Below are 21,309 nucleotides of genomic sequence, written 5' to 3' on the forward strand. Positions count from 1 at the left end.
AATGTCTCTCAAGGCTGGGGTACTGGGAACACTGAACCAGGAAGATCCAGAGTTCAAGACCCTCCTGAGCTACAAAAGAACCCTGTCTGAGAAAAGAAAGTGAGGAGGAGTGGGTGGTAGGGTGGAGGGGATTGCTTCTCAAAAGGTTTTCTCATTATATCATTTAGCGTCTGTGGACTGGTATGAGCTGACTTAGAATGCCTCTCTCATTGGTTAGATGTGAGTCTGTGCTTTAGATTCTAAAGCCTCTGTTTTCCCTGGAAGAGTTGTGCGGGTGGGTGGGGGAGGCATTCCTAACCCACTTTCCTGTGATTGAAGATAATGGTGTTTTCTTGAAGATGCTGGGATTTCCCCATTGTGCCTTTTTCTCATTCACTTTTTTAAACACATGCATAGCTGGAAGTTAAAAGGGAATGCACAGACTTTTCTACAAATTAGGTGATGAGTTAACATTCTCAGCTCTTCTTTTTAGAGGGATGATCTTGGCATCTTCATCCTGTCTTCTCATTCCTGTAGGGATTCCTTACAACAAATATGTGCCTACTGTATGCCCTGGTGCATTCCAGGCTTGATGAGCCAATAGTGTCCTACACACAGATTTGCTCTAGTTTTACGTTTCATAATCTTGAATTCTGGAGCCTTTGTCAGAATAAGACTGTACAGCCAGAGAGTTCCCATTCCACAGGTCAGTTCTGTTCGTCATCCTTATAGACTATGAATCTATCTTTGGAGAAAGTATTCCATGGCCACTGTGTGCTCCCTGAGATTCGTGTTTACTCCTTCAGGTTAGTCCAGCCTTGAGTAGACTTTGAAGGTACAGATAGAACCAGAGGCTGATGAACACCTCTTCCAAATGACTAACTTGTCCAGTCACTGGTTTTTAAGCTTTCCCATGTTATTTTATTTCAGGATTATCAAATTGATTTCTTTTCTTTGATTACTGGAGATCATATCCAGACTTTGAAATAATAATCCCACTCAATCTTATATAAAAGCACTAAGATTAATGTTCCTGAAACTACTTAAACAGTTACTCAACATCCTGTAGGAAGACAAAACACAAAATTAAGTACATATAATGGGGGACAATTTACTCCAAAAGAGAGAGCAGGGTTTGTAGAGAAGAGCAAATACCCAATAAAGCTCAGAAAACAGTGGGGCTCTGCAGCCTGGAAATGGGACAACAATGTATGGTTCGGTGCCATTCCTGACAGACAAGGTCAGAATTCATCCTCATCGTTAGGGAATAAGCCACCCCCAGATGAAAATTAAAATTGTTTCCTTCAACTACCTTCCCAGCACACAAAGAAACCTGTCTTAATTACACAAGGACACACAGGTTTGGAAGATTAGCCAAGACCTTCTCGTCTCATAATCTCCGGATAATTTAGAAGTTCAGTTTATTTATTATTTTTAAAATACTTTTTATTTAAATATTTTCTTTATTTACATTTAAATGTTATTCCATTTCCTGGTTTCCTCTCTGAAAACCCTCAACCCCCTACCATCTCCCCCTGCTCACTAACCCACCTACTCCAGCTCCCTGGTCCTGGCATTCCTGAACACTAGGGCATCGAGCCTTCACAGGACTAAGGGCCTCTCCTCCCATTGATGACCAACAAAGCCATCCTCTGCAAACTATGCAGCTAGAGAAATGGTTCCCTCCATGTGTACTCTTGGGCAGTGCTTTAGTCCCTAAGATCACTGGGGTACTGGTTGGTTCATATTGTTCCTCCTATGGGGCTGCAAAACCCTTCAGTACCTTGGGTCCTTTCTCTATCTCCACTTCTGCAGTCCCTGTGATCAGTCCAATGGTTGGCTGAGAGCATCCTCCTCAGTATTTGACAGGCACTGACAGAGTCTCTCAGGAGATAGCTATACCAGGCTCTGGTCAGCAAGCACTTGTTGGCATCCACAATAGCACCTGGGTGTAGTGACACTATTGAGAATGGCAGACAGATGGGGCAGTCTCTCAATGACCTTTCATTCAGTCTCTGCTCCACACTTTGTCTCTCTGTCTCCACCCGTGGGTATTTTGCACCCCCTTCTAAGAAGAACCAAAGTATCCACATTTTGGTCTTCCTTATTTTGAGCTTCATGTGGTCTGTTAATTGTATCTTGGGTATTCTAAGCTTCAGGGCTAGTATCCACTTATAAGTGAGTGCATACCATGTGTGGTCTTTTGTGATCCTTATTTTACTCAAAAAAAATAAACAGCCTGAGAAAGAAATTAGGGAAACCACTTCCTTCTCAATAGTCATAAACAAAAGAAAATACCTTGAAGGAGACTCTAACCAGGCAAGTGAAAGATCTGTATGACAAGATCTGCAAGTCTCTGAAGAAAGAAATCAAAGAACATGTCAGAATGTAGAAAGATCTCCCCTTCTCATGGATTGGCAGGATTAATATAGTAAAAATGGCCATCATGCATCTACACATTCAATGCAATCCCCATCAAAATTCCAAATCAATTGTACTTATACTTAGAAAAGCAATTAGCAAATTCATTTAGAATAACAAAATAAAATGTCATAGAATGGTGAACAAAAGAGTCACAGGAGGAAATGTGGAGACAAGCTGTGGAACTGAGACTGAAGCAAAGGCCATCCTGAGAATTCCCACCTGGGGATCCATTCCATATACAGACACCAAACTCAGACACTATCAAAGATTGCAAGAAGTGTTTGATGACAGGAGCCTGCTACAGCTGTCTCCTCAGAAGCTCTGCCTGAGACTGATGAATACAGAGACAGATGCTTGCAGCAAACCTTTGGAATGAGCATAGGGTCCCCAGTTGAGGAGTTAGAGAAAGGATTGAAGGAGCTAAATGGGTTTGCAACAATTGGAAGAACAACTACGTCAAACAACCAGATACCCCAGAGCTCACAGGAACTAAACCACCAATCAAAGAGTACACATCGAGCAACCCAAGGCTCTAGCTACATATGCAGCAGACAATAGCCTTGTCAGACATTAATGGGATGAGAGGCTCTTGTTCCTTTGAAGGCTCAATGCCCCAGTGTAGGGGAATGCCAGGGCAAGGAGACAGCAGTGTTTGTGTGAGTGGGGAACTCTCATAGATGCAGATGGAGGGGGCATGAGATAAAAGGTTTTGAACCGGAAACTAGGAAACAGGATAAAATTTAAAGTGTAAGCTTAAAATATTTTAAAATAGAAAAAAAAAAAAGAGAATTGAAGACCCAGAAATTTAACCACACATATGGACACATGGTCTTTGACAAAGAAGCCAAAAATATACAATGGAAAAAAGAAAGCATCTTCAATAAATTGTGCTGATCCTACTGGCAGTATGTAGGTATGTAGAAAAATGAAAGTAGATCCATATTTGTCACGAGGAATAAAACTCAAGTCCAAGTGGATCAAACACTTAACATAAAACCAGATTCACTGAATCTAATTGAAGAGAAATTGAGAAAGAGCTTCAAACTCACAGGAATATGGGCAAATTTTCTAAGTACGCTCCGATGACTCAGGTTCTAACATCAAAAACTGATAAATGGGACCTCATGAAACTGAAAAACTTATGTAAGGCAAAGGGCATAGCCAGTAGGACAAATTGGTAACCTACATATTGGGAAAAATTTTCACTAACCTTACATTCCAAAATATCTAAAGAACTCAAATAGCTAAACACCAAAAAGAAAAGAACCCAGTCTGAAAATGTCATAAGGAACTGTAGAAAAAATTCACAACGAGGAACCTTGAATGGCTGAGAAGCACTTAAAGAAATGTGGAAAGTCCTTAGTCTTCAGGGAAATGAAAACCAAAGCGACTGAGATTGGTATAAGGCCGTATAATTTCCAATAAAGAATGGCCAAGATCAAAAACTGGTAAAAGCACATGCTGGTGAGAATGTGAGAAAAGAGAAACAAAACTTCATTTCTGGTGGGAGTGCAAAGTGCTATGATATCTATGGAAATCAATCTGGAGGTTCCTCAGAAAGTTGGAAATAGATCTGCCTGAAGGCCAAAGACTTACCTTCGTGGCCTATGGCTTCCTAATTTCATGTTTCACCCAATGGCTTATTATTTAGATCTTCCTACTGGGCTTCGACTTTGATCTTGGTAAGCATTTGGTCTCTTTGATTCTCAAACAGTTCTCTGTCCTCACACAGTTTTGAGGTACCGCCAGCCCCAGGGACATATTTTTTTCCTTCAAATTTCTCCAAATCTGGGGACTTCTAATATTTGGGGAACTGAGTGACAAAAGCAATGTATGTTGAGCACTTTAGTACCCAGTGTGTATGAAACTATGTGTGTTTAGATATGGTAAACCTCTAGAACATACTTTATTAAAGAAGCAGTATGCTCTTAGGTTCCCTCTTTGACCTCACTTAACTTTGCCAGCTTTGTGGGCTGCTGTACTGCTGCTCGGAGAACAATTGGAAACTCCTGGAATAGATGCCTCATGTCTCATTGCCTTTGCCAGGCTTAGGACACTAGTGGGAGTAGGTTTGATGGGACATTAACAAAACCAGGGCTTCTTGTGAACCATCTGAATGCAGCACCATGTTCCAGGACAGTTCTGTATGAACTTCTCATATCCAGGAAATGGAGCAAGAGGAAAGCCAAGCAGAAGGCATCCATTTCCAGCACCCTCAACACCTTTTCACAGGACGGGGTAAGTTGACTTTGGTAGAAGAAGAGATGTCCTGAGATAGTTGCCCCTCATCTGATCAGAGAATAAGAGTTCATGAATTTTGGGGAAACATTGTGATTGTGGGGTTGCAGTAAGCATCATGTAATGTGAATGAGCAAAAACTATTTTAATACTAAAACAAAATTAAAGTATTATCAAAATGGGGCAAAATATATTGTTTTACTAACTCTAGTATGTATACACTGGCAAACATTTTAACATCTAGAATGGCTAGATGTTGTATAGTAGGGTGACTTTGTCATTGACACATACTGTGTACATAGCAAAAATGAATAAAATAGAGGACTTACATCCCAAAGATCCATTACTCCCCTCACATCAAACTGAGTATGCCACCTTTAATAGAAATCTGGAGGCTTCTTTTCATCCTGGTCTCAGGGCCCATCCATAATACAGTACCAAACATGCTCTGGCTATGTGTTCCTGTGTTGCTGGCAGACTTCTGCCTCAGGGTTCAGAGGCACTGAAGGGCCAGCTTTGACCTTTCGAGGCAGCCATTCTTTCAGCTATACCAGGCCCTCTGCCACCTAAATGGAGACTTCCACAAAGGCCTATCATCTCAAAAACAGAAGCTAAGTTAATCCAAAATATTGAGATACCATTCTAGAGTCATGGTGAGTTGGTTTCATGAGACCATACAAGGTAACTAATGTCTCTGTGAGTGTTTTCCTTCTTTGAAAGTGAGTAATGAGATCGATCATCTGAGGAGTAGCCACTCCTGACTAACTTGAATGATAGGATTGTACAGAGCATGGGCTTAACGATCTAGGTACAGTGCAAATAACTGGGGGAGTTAACAACAAAAACCAAAGGAAACAATGGGAATACTAATAACATTTTTTAAAAAACCTTCTGAGTGCTGGGGTTAAAGGCATGTGACAACTCTGGCTAGCTTTATATGTAATAAAAAACAAACAACCCTATTACAGTTCTCGCAGTTGCCGTAGAGGGAGCTGTGTGATACTGTGTGCTGCTTCCTTTCCCCAGATACCTCAGGTCTTCAGTCTTCTACCAGGTGAGCTGGACCTAAGAGCAGCCTAGTTGACCTTCCTACTGGCATGGCATGATTCTGCAACAATCCTTTTCTTGATAAAAAAGAACACATATGGAGTAGACCCCTTGTTGGTGCATCCAGAATCCTTTAGGCCAGGAAACAACCAAGCCACAGATAGTGAAAAACCAAAGGAAAAATCACATTGCCAAAGTATGGGCTCCATGTTGGAAGAAAAGGCCCTCAACTTCTAAGGTATCTACAATATCCACCCCCTCAATTGTGAGCTCTGCATGTTGGTATTTTGTGACTCCAGATGGTAGTCAAAGGCAGATGTCTTCCCGCAAAAGACATACATGATTTTTCATCTTGCATCTCTGAGGGCAGGTTGCATTATAGCACACACTCAGCACACCCAGCATAAGAACACAGAAGCCTCAGATGACAGAGCCAAAGGGACTCCATCCTGAACTTATGGACCCATTAAAATTGAAGTTTAACCTGAACTCAGGCCATTCCACTCCTTGCCCTACCTCCTGAGATTTATGATTGCTATGAGTAGAGTATTATGATACAACCCCAGCATCCTCATGCCTGCACTTGGGAACTCAGGAAGACTGATATTAGAGAACTGATGGCTATGAGGCTACAATGCAGTACAGTCCAGGTTGACCTTTTCTCAATGATGCCCACTTTAATTGTCTGGTTGTATTTGGAAAGGGAGGGTGTGCAAGTTAATAATTGGAAGATGGGACGGAAGGTTTACAACTTTATATTTGTCCTGTCACTGAGCTTGTATGTTCCAAAGAAAAGGGAGTTTTTCCTTGCAAAAGATGGGATTGTAAACGGGAAATTTTGTGAAACACATGGATATGTATATAGGAACAATGCCAACTATCAAGATATGCACAGTAAGAAAATATTATCCAGGTTTTATACAATTAAAGGTATAGGAGAAAGATATTGGCCTTTGTGTAACAGTGAAAACCTGGGGAATTAGACCGTATGTCACATGAATTCACTCAGATAGTATATTTATTATTGGGAAATATCTCTTACATTCACCATCCCTAGAGATTTGGATGCTAACAAAAATCTCTTATGCATGTCAGGGTCCTAATCAATGCTTCCCATCGAAAGCACTTGTCTTCTAATGAAGCAGATGAGAAAGCTCTGAATTTAGAAAGAGATTTTTGCCATAGGGTATTTGCCAGGTTACAGGAGAGGCTCCAGGAAAGGCACAACAGAAACTGGTCAATTTGAGGAAAACTAGATATCAAATAGGCCTTAGCTGTTCCCAGTGACATCATAAGTAATGCCTTCCTTGGACATTCTATTATATCTAGTAGAGAACTAGAATCTTCTGTGACGTCACCTTTGTTGTGGTTACAAAAGCTGCTTGTGGGATATTCCTTCAGTACCTTTAGCGTTCTCAATCAGGCATGTTTTCCTGGCTGCGCAGGCTATTTCACAGGGAGAATGGCAATCAAGGAGAGACAAGACCAAGGCAGAAGGAATCTGCCATCCCTTCTTGTAAAAACAGAAGAATGAAATCATTCTGGGGAAGGCACAGTGAGTCCTGGGCAGAGTTGGGGAAATTTCTGGAACAGGTAGGCTTGAGCTGAGTCTTCCCTGAGTAGATATTAAGAGCTGGAGCCTTGGACTTTCTTAATGACAGACCAAGAGACTAGAATTTCTGACAATTCATTTGCCAGAGGCAGGAATTGATAAACCTGCAGCTCCTTTTCTAGTCGCTATTTAATTTTATTTAAAGTGTCAAAGAATGCCCTGAGAAGGGACTATGGGAATAAGTATGTGTCCCTTATTGGTAGGGAGTTGAAGCACTTCATCTTCTAGATTATTGTAGGATACATGCGTCTCTGATGCAGAGAACAGAGGAGGATTCTAACCTGGTCATCTGTTGAGGTCTCAGCCATTTTGAGTTTGAACACACATGACTAGGTATTGATGGTGCTAAGCACTATGAACTTCAGGTTTTCTTGGCATAACATATGACATGAGCTGAAAATGTTCCCCAAATCTTTATATCTGAGGCAGGTTATGGATTTCAGGGCAAGGGGTAATGTAATAAAGAGTGTGTGTTAGTTGTGACCAACAGTGGTGGTTGGGAAGAGGAATATAGCTTAGCAGACCAGCTCAAATATAGCCTTTCTGCTTTTTCAGTGATTAATCCTGTCTCTAGCTTTGTCACTTCCTCAACCTTCTCTTTGGGACTCAGAATGGTCTCCCCTGCCCTGGGCCATCAACTAAGCACATGCATTTGTGTTTATCTATCTTCAGTGTCTGCTGGGAAAACATCATCCCAAAATTGCAACATCACTAATCATATGAAGAATAGGAATAAACTAGACGATATGAAATTTTATATCAGGAAGATAAATGCTGAGAGGTTAGAACTTTTTCGAATCTTGGACATTGACATGAATACTGATTTGAACTACAGGTAAAATTATGCCCTGTATCCTGTTGAGTGTATTGTGTCCTCTCTGTAAACCCACATTTTCTCTCATAATGGAGTGTGTCATCTCTCACATACATTATAAGAAGTCTTAACAGTTGTTTAATTATTGGATGAGATAAGTACTGTGTGTTCTATGGTCATCCTCTTTTGTATTTGCCCTTGTGGGTTTTGGAGTCTGATTGGTTCTCTCAACAGCTGGAAGGACCTGGTCACAACTGCTGCCTTACTGTGTAAAAGTGCAATGTCTGCAGGCCATTACTGCTTTACTTTAATCTATTTCATTGTACTCTGAGACTATGGAACCTACCTGGATTTATTTGGTGTTTTAATTGTGTGTGTGTGTGTGTGTGTGTGTGTGTGTGTGTGTGTGTGTGTGTGTGTGAAATTAGTTGTGTGTGTTTTGTTCAGGATCTGGAATTCTGAGACCTTTGATGGGGTCTGAGGATATGTTTGATACACAGTTTGTAGGGCATGATAGTGTTGAGTCCTTAGAGGCCCAAGTTAATCATCAGGGTACTTTGTTTCCTGTGTTTACCTTGGTATCACATAGGAATCTCCTGGGGTAGGAGGTGTTATAAAGCCTTTTTCTTTGTAAATACTAGTTATGTCCTCTGAGATTCATATAGCAATAGGATCCAAGGATTATCCCTGCCTTAAAACTAAGAGGAGAAAAAAACATTATATCTTAGGACCAAAGCCTGTGGGACAGTCTAGTAGAAAAATCTCACAGAACTAGTATATTCCTTCAGGGTCACGTAAGAAGCTCTTGAAGGTCAGCCATCTCCATTTGATCCCCTGGCTCTGCTGTCTTCTGCCCAAGATATTTAATCAGCACCAATAGGACCCACTTTAAAGGAGCAAGGATATCGCATACAATTGGCTTGGGTAGTCCAGATGCAGCCTTTTTGCACATGATACTTGATTGCTTAGTTCAGAGGATGATTTACTCTTTGGGCCATGCTCTACCACAGGATGAACATTGAATTCACCATCATTAAATCACAACATGAGAAGACAATGTTGGATATGGAAAAAATAACACAGTCAATAAATGATACCATTGAGAAGTACAAGGAATTCATAGAAGATAAGGATTCCTACAGGTGAGTCCCAGACACAGCTGAGACCCTGCACTAGGCAGGGAATGCTTGTGACCTTCTAAGACTGAACAAAAGTAAGAGCTCTAGTTCTATAATATTTGTTTCTTAATAGGAGCCCTCCCTTGAGGAAAGGGTCTTGGATTTGTACCTCTTGGACTCAGTTTTCCTAAGTGTGAAGATTGTCCAAGACCATCAGTCTTTATTCTTCCAAATTCAGGATCCTCTCTATAGAAACAATTTCCACCATGCTGGGAATCTCAAGCAATTCTGACCTCTAGGGTTCTGACAGCAGATTAAAAGATCTGGGATCCAGGACAAAAATCAAAAGAGTTTATACCTTTTGGGTCTCCTCTCCTCCCTCATAGGGGATTTGCACTCTTCCTACTGATGGTTTTCTGGTACCACAGACATATAAGCAACCAAGAGGTACATTTCCTCTTCTGTGATATACATGGGACACTCTTAGTGTCAGGGTTTTCAGAAGTCCTTTGATTCTTGTGGCATGTGGCTGGTCCCTGGATTTGACCTGCCTCTATTTTGGACTGATGGGTATACTGTGGTCTCTAGTCTGGGGCTATCTGGGGATCAGGACCCTTGCAGGTATCATAGTACTTGGAGGAGTTGCAGGCAAACAGAAGCTTGCTGGGAATCACCTTTTTTTGTTTGTTTGTTTGTTTGTGGTTCAGCTTCATGCACACCTACCTCCTGAAAGAATGCAATCAATTGAAGGAAAAAGTAAGGATGTTACTGAATGAGAACAGAAAGCTGCTGGTAGAGCAGGCTGACCAGGAGGCATCCTATGGTGAAGAAAACAGGTTCTGTCATGAGTCCAGCAAGAACATACATCCCAAATACTAAGCAGTAGCAGGTAGGATGATGTGCATCAGAGGCAGATTGCCCTCATGGCTAACCATAAACATAGACAATCCAATGTAACAGTCCACCAACTTATCCAGGCACTCAACTGTTTCTCCTCCAAGTGTTTATTTAGGTGATCATCTACAAGGCTTTCTGTGGAGGTAGCCTTTTTCAAGAAACTATATGTTTAGCAAGCAAATTTTTCTGCCCTGCTATAATCTGCAGTTCACTAGGGGAGATTAGTTGATTACACATCACAACTCTACATGATATTAAGTTTGAAGGGTGCTGTGCTGCACCCCTTCTTTAGATCAGTGTCGAGCATTGAAGGAAGAAGTAAAGTCCTGAAGCTCATTTGCATTATGGGGATCAGGTAGGATTCCAGGTAGGACATCGATTGCAGGGATGATAGCTTAGTGTAACTGACAAATAAGTGGATTTCACTGTTGCCTTTTGGAAGTTTTTGTCCCCCACCCCAACCCTTTCCCCTGTAGATCTTGATTCACACTGAGTAAGCCTGAGTAGCAGCTTGTCAGTCTTATTTTCTTTTGAGTGCTGTTGGAGTTGGAGTTCCTGGGCCTTGTGGTCTGGAGCTCACTGAATGAGCAGGGATGTAGGAAAGACTTCTCACAATCTCAGTTGGTGTGAGAGTTTTGAGGCTTCATGAAAAAAATTTCTCCATATATACCCCTCATTCTTACCAAGAAGAATGTTCTTTAGGGATTTCTATTTCTCTGGTGAGAATACTAGAGTTGAATTTCTCAGTTTAAACATCTGCTTAGCATAGTCTAAAATATTTGTTCCTCTAGCATGACAGATTCTTCACTGTTTTTTGCTCCCTTGTTTTTATGTGTGTGTGTGTGCTTGTATATGTGTGTTTATGGGTGCTTATGCCAATTTGTACCTTTGTGTTTTGTCAGGCCAGTTAAGGACATCTGATTTTGTATAGTCATTCTTATTTCTTTGGGCCTAGGTCTCTCAAAAAACCTGATACATCCTGTTGTTTGATGTCCAGTAGACTTTTCATCTCCTGTCCACTACCAACAAATCATTAAACAATACTACTATTTTTAAAATAAGTATTAGATTTCTTAATTTTTCCTGTTTAGAGTTGTTGCCTAGGAGATTCTGGCTTGTCTTATTGGCTTAACCATGAGCATACATAGAAGCCTACAGTGCATGACTCTGCTGACATTGTTTTGCTAAATATATTTTTGGACAAGGCTTTGTTTCAGGATAGATTCTCACTCAGATTTGTGCAGAGTGCTGCATTTCAGAAATGTCACAGCAGGTCATTTAACTAGATTTCTCCTGACTGATATTGAGGATGATTTAATATCACATAATATGTAATGTGTTGAAAAGTTCCTGAGTAATGATCAAAAGTCACAGTCTTCCTCGGATGCTAAAAAGACTCAGTGTAGGTTTAGTGAGGGGACTGTGATGAGTCAAAATGTGGCTTACTGGAGGCTATAGGTAGAAAGCTCTTTCTTGGCAATTTAGTGCTACGTTGTCCAGGATATCTGTGTAGAGATTGTAATGTCCTTATAGGACCAGCAAGTATTTGCATAGAAAAAGTTCCTGAAGAGGAGATAAGTACAGGTCAGGGCTGCAAAGCCCCCTTGAGTATAAAAGCCTTGTACAGGTCGTAGGTCCTACTACATGCTCATACAACAGAAAATATGCTAGCCAGAATTATTTCATTGATGTATGTGTTTTTGTGTCAGTCTTTGTGTGGTATGTGGTGTGTGTGTGTGTATGTGTGTGTGTGTGTGTGTGTGTGTGTGTGTGTACCAGCTGTGACTCAGTGTATTTATTGTTAGTTGGGTGTTTGTGTAATGCAAAATGCTTTTGTAAGTGTTTGTGGTATGGATGCTTGAATATACAACTGTGTTTGTGTGTGTATATGTGTTTGTGTGTCTGTTTGTGTAGACATGCAACCGTGTCCGTCTCTACCGACCAAGCATGATGAGTAAAGCCCCTGAGATTTCAGATTGCACCCATGAAAAAATCAAATACAGCAGTCCATTTAGTATGCAACTCTACCTAGCTCCCAAGGGGAGAAAAAAAAAAAAAGGACACAAAAGCTCATGTAAAGTCAGACTTTCCACTGGCCAGGGGCCATATTACTGAACCACATTGAAATCTTTTGGAGAAAATCATCGGAATATGGTACATAGAGTTGAGGAGGAGGTTAGTATATAAAATCCTGTTATGTCCCTTTTCTGCTCTGGAAGAATTGTGAAGGCCCACTGTAATGTCAGGTGGCTCACTGTGTCTTCTCAGCATTCCAGATTCTTTCCACATTGCTTGCTACCATTGCCTTTCCAGCTTCCTCTACTCAGTAAAACTTTGCCTTATAATTTGGTTTGGATTCTAATCATTGAGAGATTGTGTTGCTTGTAGCTGTACCTGCATCCAGCAGAATTCCCATAGCTGTGCTGCAAAACAGGACGTTTCAGGAGCCCCTTGAGGGTCATAATAATCTAAAGAACTCACACTATTTTATCTGTGTAGCATTCTGCAATTGCTGTTATTCAAAATCATTTTATCAGAGTTAGAATGAGCCTAAATGGGGGTTGGGAGAATTGAGGAACTTCAGACAGGTCTGGTAGTATAAAATCAGGTAGGTGTTTGAGAAGCAAGGTTCAGAAAGTAGAAAAGAATTTCCCCTTGACCCAGAGATTCCAAAAAAAAAAGAGTAGATATACACAGAATCTCTAGGGCACATGAGGTCTGTAATGGTCCTAGAGTAGTCTGGAAGAAGATGATATCCTGATGTCCATCAGCTAAAGAGTGAAAATGTACTATGTGATGCAGCCCTTTCATGAACTATGGCTCAGTGTGAGATAATTTATGCAAGTATTTGACCTTCAACTAGTTAGCCTCATATTACTCAAAATATCCCTGACACAGTTATATTATTTGAAGAACATTGTTCCATTGGATCCTATTTATAATGACTTCCTATTTTTCTGGGATCATACCTTTGGACACCAAGTAGGTCAGGCAATGATAAAGGGAGCCTCTAATGGAAGGAACTGTTTAATTTGGGACAAGACTGAAACAGTGAAGGAGAGGCTAGTCCACCACCAACACGTGATCCTTTGCTGGCAGAGAAGCCTACTCTACACAGTCTTTGGAACTTGCTAAGACAGATTGAATAATGTACCAAGAACCCTGGTTCATGAGGGGAAAGCATATCACTGACTGAGCTGTCTATATGCTTTGCCCACTATATACCTATCTCATTTAAGATTTGTTTTTTATGTCTACAAAATATCCTGGAGATTTTTATAATAGCATTAACTGGGGAATCTAAGCAGTTTGCTTAAATATAAGGTGCTAGTGTTATGTGAATACAAATAATTTGTATATTTGACAGAGTGCTCTACAACAGGCTTAGATATACAGGTGTGTTGTTATATTCCTTCATGGCCATCACTTTTAAAATTCAGTTCCTAGCCATGGGAATATTTTCAGTTAGCACATTCTTTCTGATTTTAGGACCCATGCAGTGCCTGTGGATTTCATGTGATATGTTTTCTCTGGTTATTTCCAGATATAGGGATTGATGAGTGGAACCCTGTCAGGATCCTGCACTAGAGAAATAATCATAGCCTTCACTTCAATTCTAGGCAGGTTCCCCATAAGGCATCCACATGGTTTTCTAGGTTGTTCACATCTCCCTTGAACTCAGACTGAGACATTGCTACAATGTTATTATTCAATATATTATACCTGGACTATTGGAGTAATATAGTGTTTTTCTTTTAAACTCCAGTACGGTGTGTAGTTCACCGCTCAGTTTCTAGCCATTTTTAAAAGCTGAGAAATAATTACAAGCCCAAGTGCTCTATGACACTTGGGGATGCAGGTAATGACCTCAGCAGATGATAGGTCATAATAATAGATTATCCAGCTGAATAGATCTAGTGTGGGACGTAGAGCTGAATTGAAAAACACTAACGGGACCGTTGTTCCTTCCTGCCCCAGGTGTGAAATACTCCAGCAGAAACTGGAACATGGAACAGACCAGCACAAGGTCTCCTTTGAAGATAAATTCTATAGGAGGACCTCTGTGTGTGCAAAGCAAATACTTCACCTCATCCCCAGTAATCATGGCTATCATCTGCTGCATTTTCTTCCTTTACTTTTGTTTCCTTGCAATGAATAGCCCTTAATTTCATCTGGGCTCAGGCTCAGCAAGAGTGAGCATGTAGAGGGATTCAGACATGTGCTGAGACACATCAAGAGCTGCTGGGAAAACAGGAAGATTCTGAGTGTAAATTTGTCTTGTCCTGATAGGTCATCAAGGAAAATTAGAAAATCATTGTACAAAATCACAAAGACTTTGAGCTAAATTCTGTAACATGTTTTCTGCTTAGTCTTGGGTGTCCATATTTTTCAAAACCATACTCCAAAAAAGGAGACCTACTTACATTCCTCTTGTAAAGATTGTTACCAGAAGTAACTTATTTTCTACTGTGTTGCCAAAGACAGCCATTGGCTGTAAGTCTGTGCTGCAAAACAACAGCCAAAGAAGGCTCTTTAGCACAATTCTTGCTTTTAGATTTTGGTTTGAGCTTGGATTACTTTTGTTCTTTGGTTTTCTTTAGTTTCAATAGAAGTTTTTTTGTTTGTTTGTTTGTTTGTTTCTTTGGTGTTGTTTGGTTTTTGTAATTGATTTAATATTTTGATAAGGCTATACACTGTACATATTGACTGCCCACTTTTAGTTACTATTGAGTAAATTGGATGTATTCTTGTGAATAAAACAGTGATCTCTAACTCTTCACTCTTAAGAAACTTCTTTATTCAGGTGTGGTATCACCCTATTGAAATCTCACACCTATCAGACACAGATGGATCTCTGTAAGGGGCTTGGGTTTCATAATGACTTCCCAGCCAGACTGAGCTACAAAAGCAATTGATTGTACATTCAGTGTGTCTAGTGTGTCCAACTCTGTGGATACCAACTTCACGATGGAAAAATTATCCATGATGTATACTTGCATGTCAAATATTTAGCTGCTGCTAAAATACTGTGAATGATAGTGTTGAACAAATTAATGGGAAATATATCAGTATTTCTGAAATGTCTTTCAGGAAATAAAAACATATTCTAAAGGAATATAAAAGCTGGTAGAAAACACAGACATGTATGCTACTGCTTTCCTTCAAATGTTCTATCAGTGGTAAATACTACTACAGATATTCAATTTTAGGACCTTTTGAGATAGGGATGTATTATTTTTTTGTTATTTTGTTGTTTTTCTTTATTATGAGAGTGAATTTTGTGCTTGACAATACATCTGGTTCCTTTTTGGGGTTTTAACACAAGCACAGTGTGTAGTTCAGTATTCAGTATCCAGATGTTTTTAAAAGCTGAGACAAAATCCAGGCCCATATGCTCTATGAGTTTTTGCCCTCGTTTCCCCCCCACCCAGTGGTGATTCTGTTTGTTATTTGGATTTATTTTGTATTTATGCATGATTTGCCTTCTGTAGGGCTGTGCAACACTTGCATGCCATTTCCCAAAGGCCAGAAGAAGTTATTGTATTTCACCTGGAACTAAAAATGACAGAGGACTATTAGATGCCATGTGGGTCTTTGAGAAAAATATTCTCAAATGAAGAGCTATTTCTCCATCCCCTAATATGGACTTTTGTCCTTCTTTGTGTGCTATAGTAGTGGTATGAATCATACCTATAGAAAGTGTTTCTTAAGGTATTTTTACTTTGTTGTAACAAAGTAGAAGCACCCATTTCCTTTCAGAGCCAAAGCAGTTTAGAATGTGATTTGAAGTTTCTCTTTGGATCAGAGAAGCAGGTTTTGGGAGCAGCAACACCAGGTAACAGGGACAAATCATAGTGCAGAGCTCATCACTGACACTACCACAGGAAAGTGGGCAATGCAGAGAATACTGGCATAAGACAATGGAGCTGGTGCTAAGTTAAAATCCTACAATTGAAGTGGCTCTGAAAATGAGATAGAGCCTTCCAGATGGTGGCTGAATGGACTCTTCCATTTCTTTACAATGGGAAACATGGTATCCATTTGAGTAGCTGGTGTCTACTGGAGATCCAACACCTGCTTTGCAGGGTAGGGCTCTGCTGGGAAAGCCTCTAAAAAAGCACTGAATGGGTCAGAGGTGCTTAACCCTTAACTCAGTACTTCTGCTAGCTTTCTGATTCTATACATTGCACACAATAACCCTTGTAAGAGTCCCAGCGTTTTGACTTAGTTTGACTGGCATACGGTATGACATATTCTAGACTTTACTATTCAGGACTACTCTCAATTGTTGTGTGAAACTAATTTTAGAACTTCAATATCTTTTACATTTCTCGGTTCCCGATGTTATCTCTCTTTCATTTTCTAATAATTTCTTCAAACTTTCTTTGAAAGTTATGCATTAATCTGGAACTACCATTACACCATTATCATTACATTGTTTCCAAGATGAGAACACACAGCATACACTTGTAACATTTTAAACTGTGCTGTACTGAGCCCTTATATCTCAATTTTTCATAGTTTAAGAATCATTACATCAAGAAACATCGAGGTTCACAGACTACACCTGAGCAGAAGAAGAAAGAAATAGGAAATTCAGATATAATAGAATACATATCAAGGCCAGCTGAAAAGCTGTCATGCACAATGAATTCTATGCAGTGATTGTACAAGGCTAAGATTAAGATAAAGGGGAATTATGCTTTAGTATGAAGAGCTTCCACAGGCTATTGAGATGTTTCTATCACAGCCTACATCAGGCAATCCCTAATTTCAAATGGCAGGAACCCAGGAGGAATGTGTCTCCTGCTTCTCAAGACCACAGACACCATCCTTTTTTACAAGTAGCTGCTGCAGGCTGCTGAGAGGTTTCCATTTTGACCTGTAGTGGGCAGTCCCTCTAATTGCATGCTCTCTCCATCACCCTTGAAATGTAAAAATGCAGATAACCAATGCCAAACATTAGGCTGTGGTCAGAGTCTTGTGGAAGTGTTGGTGGAAGGGTTGTAGTAGCCAGAAGGGTTAGGAAGCCACAAGAGGACCTACAGTCAACTAATCTGGGTTCTTGGAGTTCACAGAGACGGAACAATGAGCCAACACCATGTAGGGGCTTGAACTAGGACTGTTACATAAATGAAACAGATGTACATCTTGGTCTTCATGTGGGTGACTAACAATTGGAGTGGGTGCTGCCTCGGATTTAGACTCTGTTACCTGCCTTTGGATCTCTTTTCCCTAGCTGGGCTGCCCTGTCTGGGCTCAGTGAGAGAGAATGCACTTATTCCTGATGCAACTTGATATGCCACCTGGGTCATTTAAAAGTGATCTTCTGGTACACATAACAGGAAAGTAGGACCATATCCCTGTCATGTGAGTGTCCAGAGAACAAGGTGGTACATGATTAATCCATGTGGGCTGAAAAGAGAAGGAGAATGTTCTACAGAGGAATGAACTACAGCTATGGCTGTTTCTGTTTGATCTTGAGCCAACTCCACTGTGTATATTCAGAAGAGGAAGCAATTGTCTCAGCAGCAATTTCACAAGACAGTGACTTTCATTACTCTCCTTATGCTGCCTAGAGCACAGATCCAAAGACCTTCTAGTGGTGGGAATACCTTCTACCTGGAAAACTGTCAGACACTCTGTACTAGGCCTCTGCCTGCACCTCACATTCCACTGTCAACTCCCAGGTCAATTTAATTGTTTCATAGCCTACTGTTGTCAGCCTGGGCATATGCCTCCCTCTTAGGGTCCTTCGTACTTTGCAACTGGTGTCTGCTTAAACCTAGGAGTGCTAGCACTGTAAGTCATTTCACTCTGTGTCACTGATAACTGCTATTTTGTCAGAGGACGATATTAGCATATGGCAGTACAGGTGACCCGAAGCAGCTGTACATCATCCAGGCCAGCATCCTCACTAAAGCAGACTCTGACAGCTAATGAGGCTTCAACATGCCACAGGGATTAGTGCAAATTTCATCACAGTTTTTGTATCTCTTTGATGTAATCAGAGGTAGACAGTAAAACAAAACTATAGCAACAAAGAAAGAGCAATGAAATAACAGCATCTACTACAGTTGGCCATGCATGTATTGAAAACCATTTAGAGCAGTTTGGAACACATGATATTCACACCTCAGTTACAAGTTCCCTATATCCATAATCCCTAAGCTGTGTTTCAGGTGATGGTCCGATGCTGGCCTCCTTGGTTTCTCTAGCTTCTGGGCAACAAAAGTGAAAATAAAAAAGTACTGAACCTCTCAAATGGTGCACAGAGTCATATAATTACATGTGTGTATCAGATGGAGAGTTCTCAGTGCAAGTGAGCAGTGGGAAAATTGAGCTGTTAAGACCTGGCACCCCCACCTACATGAAAGTCAGAGGACAACTGATGGAGTTTTTTCTTGCCTATGATGTGGGTCACAGGGAAGGAACTCAGGTCTCTACGCTTGGTCGAATTACCTTTTCCACTGAGCCATCTCATCAGCCAGTCACCACAGACACAGAATTTAACGATCTATGTATTCGTATTTATATTCTGGGTTATACCCCAACTATGAAAACTTTCCCCTGAGAATATATCTACTCAATTAAGGGCAATAAATGGAGTCTGGGAGGAATCTATGAGGAGGGTGGCAGACTTTAAAAGCCTCCATCGAGCCTCAGTTTTTTTCTCCAACAAGTCTGGATAAGATGAGGTAATTTTTCCTTCTCTTTGATCTCCCAGTGCTATGATTGAACCTAATAAAAGGCCATGCTCCCTGAGTTACATTCCAGGCCTGTAACTTCATTCATCTGCTACAACAGCTACAAGACAAGTGGCCATTTGAGACTCCATAATCAGTTTGGATGCTACAAGATTGGTCCTTGAGAGTGGCTGACAGAATGCTTTCAAGCCTAGGAATATCTATCTGAAAGAGAAAAGGAAGTGTCTCAGTCCACACTGCATACTCGGGACAGTTTAGTCATGTAAAGACTGATGTCAAGCTGTTATCTACCTGCACAAATAGCATCACTAGATATCAGGTTAAGCTACCCAACAGTGTTACACCTGGCTCTGCTCCTCACAAGCTGAAGCACTCAGGAGAGCAGGCCCTGAAAATTGCCTGGGCAGCAAAGAAAGCTAGCCCTTGCCTAAGGATATTATATCACAGCAACAGGAGAAGAAATTAAGTCACCATAGTTTTGAACTCCTGAATTTCAGAATAGAGGATAAAAATCCTGTATTGATTAAGGCATCCACTTAGTGGTACTTTGTAATGATAGCTCCAGAAAGTCAACATGGGACTTATCAAATGGCTATTCTTCAAACATTTGCTGAAGTTTATTTCAGGGGAAATGATGTCAGCCTCCACTCACATGGGATCTGTTTGATTCCTGTAGAATGTACCAGACTTGCATCTTTGGTGTTTGTGCAAGGGCATTTTAAAAACATGAAAACCTCCTGAAGGGGCCTCAGATGCAAAATTTCTAATCTTGCCCTTTTCCTCCCCTGACCATCTGTCTCAAAGTCCTGATGGCCTCTTATTAGTTTGCACCAAATCTCTATTTCTTGGGATTAGAGAATCCTGCTCTAAAGAGGGAGAAGGTAACATTGTGGCTTAGAGCAGTGCCTGAGTATTACAATAACCATTAGAGCTTTCTGGAAGACACCTATGCCTGATCCCATTCCTGCTGTTTAGAGTCAAAGACTGTAGAGTATAGGGATGAGCCTTTAGTAGAAAGACACCTCCAGAGGTCAACATGCAACACCAGGGTTGACATTGATTGAAGCTCAAGGGCATTGCCCCTGGTTCTTCCTAGCAGGAATAATAGAGAGGAAACTGCACATGATCCCATCACAGGGTTCCTGTGGAAGCCCTGGGGCTAATTATGTAAGATGTTAATTCTGTTCTCCCATGAGTGGTTTGAAAGAGAAATGAGTCAGCACTCAGGTGATTTCCTGTAAACCTGATTTCCATTTTAATTTGTAAAATAAAGGAGAGCTGATGATTGGGCAGGTAAAAGGGAAGGTGGAGCAGAGGGGGGGGAGTAGAAGAAGAAAATGGAAGAGGGAGAGGACACACAGGAGGAGGAAGAAGGAGAAAAGTGGAGCAGAAGCACATGGTCTGGAGAAACTGCAAGTTCTAAGAGGTCCCATAAGCTCAGAAAGTTGGTAATGTAGTGGTAGATCTGCCCAATATAGGTGCACTGCATGTAATCATATTGTAATGTTGCTTGCCGGGATATATTTGGGTTGGAGAGATTTACAACAACACAGGTTTTATTCTAGTCTACTTTCCTTTGATTATTAACACAAAAAAAGGACAAAACTTTCAACAAATCTCAGTAGGTTTTCCAAGTATGAGGAGACGACAGGACTATAGCTGTACAGAGTAGAAGAATGTCGCCATGACAGTGAGGAGCAGATGACATGCAATGAGAAATGGTAGGGGCAGCCTATGGGGTTACCCAGGACCAAAGATTTCATTAAGTACTGAATGCCTTATGCATTTCTTTCACTAAGTACTGAATGCCTTCTTCATTTCTAAGTTTTGGCTCTGCTTACAGATCATCGTTCTCTGAAGAATGGAAAGTCAGGGACAGGGCATGACATTTTTCAGTGGTTGTTAGATAAAAATTTTTTTTATAAAAATGTGTGTGTATGTGTCTGATATATGTAGTACACATGAACATTTTAACATGGAGAGATACACACATTGTGTGGGGTTGGCTAGTGTAGTGTAGTGAAGTGTAGTATAATGTAATGCTTAATGTTTAATGTTTCCTGAGTGGGTATTAGACTTCAATGATGAACAACCCAAAACAAAATAACCTAAAACTGCCCCTGGGTTTTTCATTTGATAGTTTATGGGATTTAGGGGAGGCATTGTCAGAGCATAAGAGATTAATTCTATTTAAACCTCGTTTATATGGATTTGTATATTATAATGGTTCTACAATTGTTGGTTTCCATGTAGCCTTTCAAAAGTCTTCAGTTAGTTATCCCACCTCCATACTACCTCCTTCTCTTAGTGTGGTTTTGCTTTTTTGCCATGCAGTAAAGGTGTGGAAAAGCCACTGGGCAGACCAAATGCAGAGATGTTAGACTATATTTGCCATAAGCCCACTGTCTGGTATTGACCTGGGTGGAAATGCAGCTAAACTACTTAGATGGTTGGAAAATGTAGAATTGGATG

General features: G+C 40.6%; 1 protein-coding gene across 6 annotated transcripts in view; it reads left to right on the forward strand.

Moving 5' to 3' along the window:
* Gm8126 (predicted gene 8126) overlaps positions 1 to 14,909 on the forward strand; it is a 57,178-nt gene extending 42,269 nt beyond the window's left edge. The window contains exons 2-6 of one of the 6 annotated variants that reach the window (NM_001374186.1): positions 4,539 to 4,641; positions 7,973 to 8,135; positions 9,125 to 9,256; positions 9,940 to 10,121; positions 14,108 to 14,909. In NM_001374186.1, the coding sequence (NP_001361115.1) occupies positions 4,572 to 4,641; positions 7,973 to 8,135; positions 9,125 to 9,256; positions 9,940 to 10,111 (537 nt within the window). In that variant the 5' untranslated portion in view covers positions 4,539 to 4,571 and the 3' untranslated portion in view covers positions 10,112 to 10,121; positions 14,108 to 14,909. Of the gene's footprint in view, positions 1 to 4,191; positions 4,642 to 7,059; positions 7,244 to 7,972; positions 8,136 to 9,124; positions 9,257 to 9,939; positions 10,122 to 14,107 lie in introns of those variants that run through there. The other 5 variants (XM_030248244.1, NM_001374185.1, XM_030248246.1 and 2 more) reach the window with 5 other exon arrangements.
* Positions 14,910 to 21,309: the final 6,400 nt, after the last annotated feature.

Source organism: Mus musculus, chromosome 14, assembly GCF_000001635.26.
Source record: "Mus musculus strain C57BL/6J chromosome 14, GRCm38.p6 C57BL/6J".
In the NCBI taxonomy this organism is placed as follows: domain Eukaryota; kingdom Metazoa; phylum Chordata; class Mammalia; order Rodentia; family Muridae; genus Mus; species Mus musculus.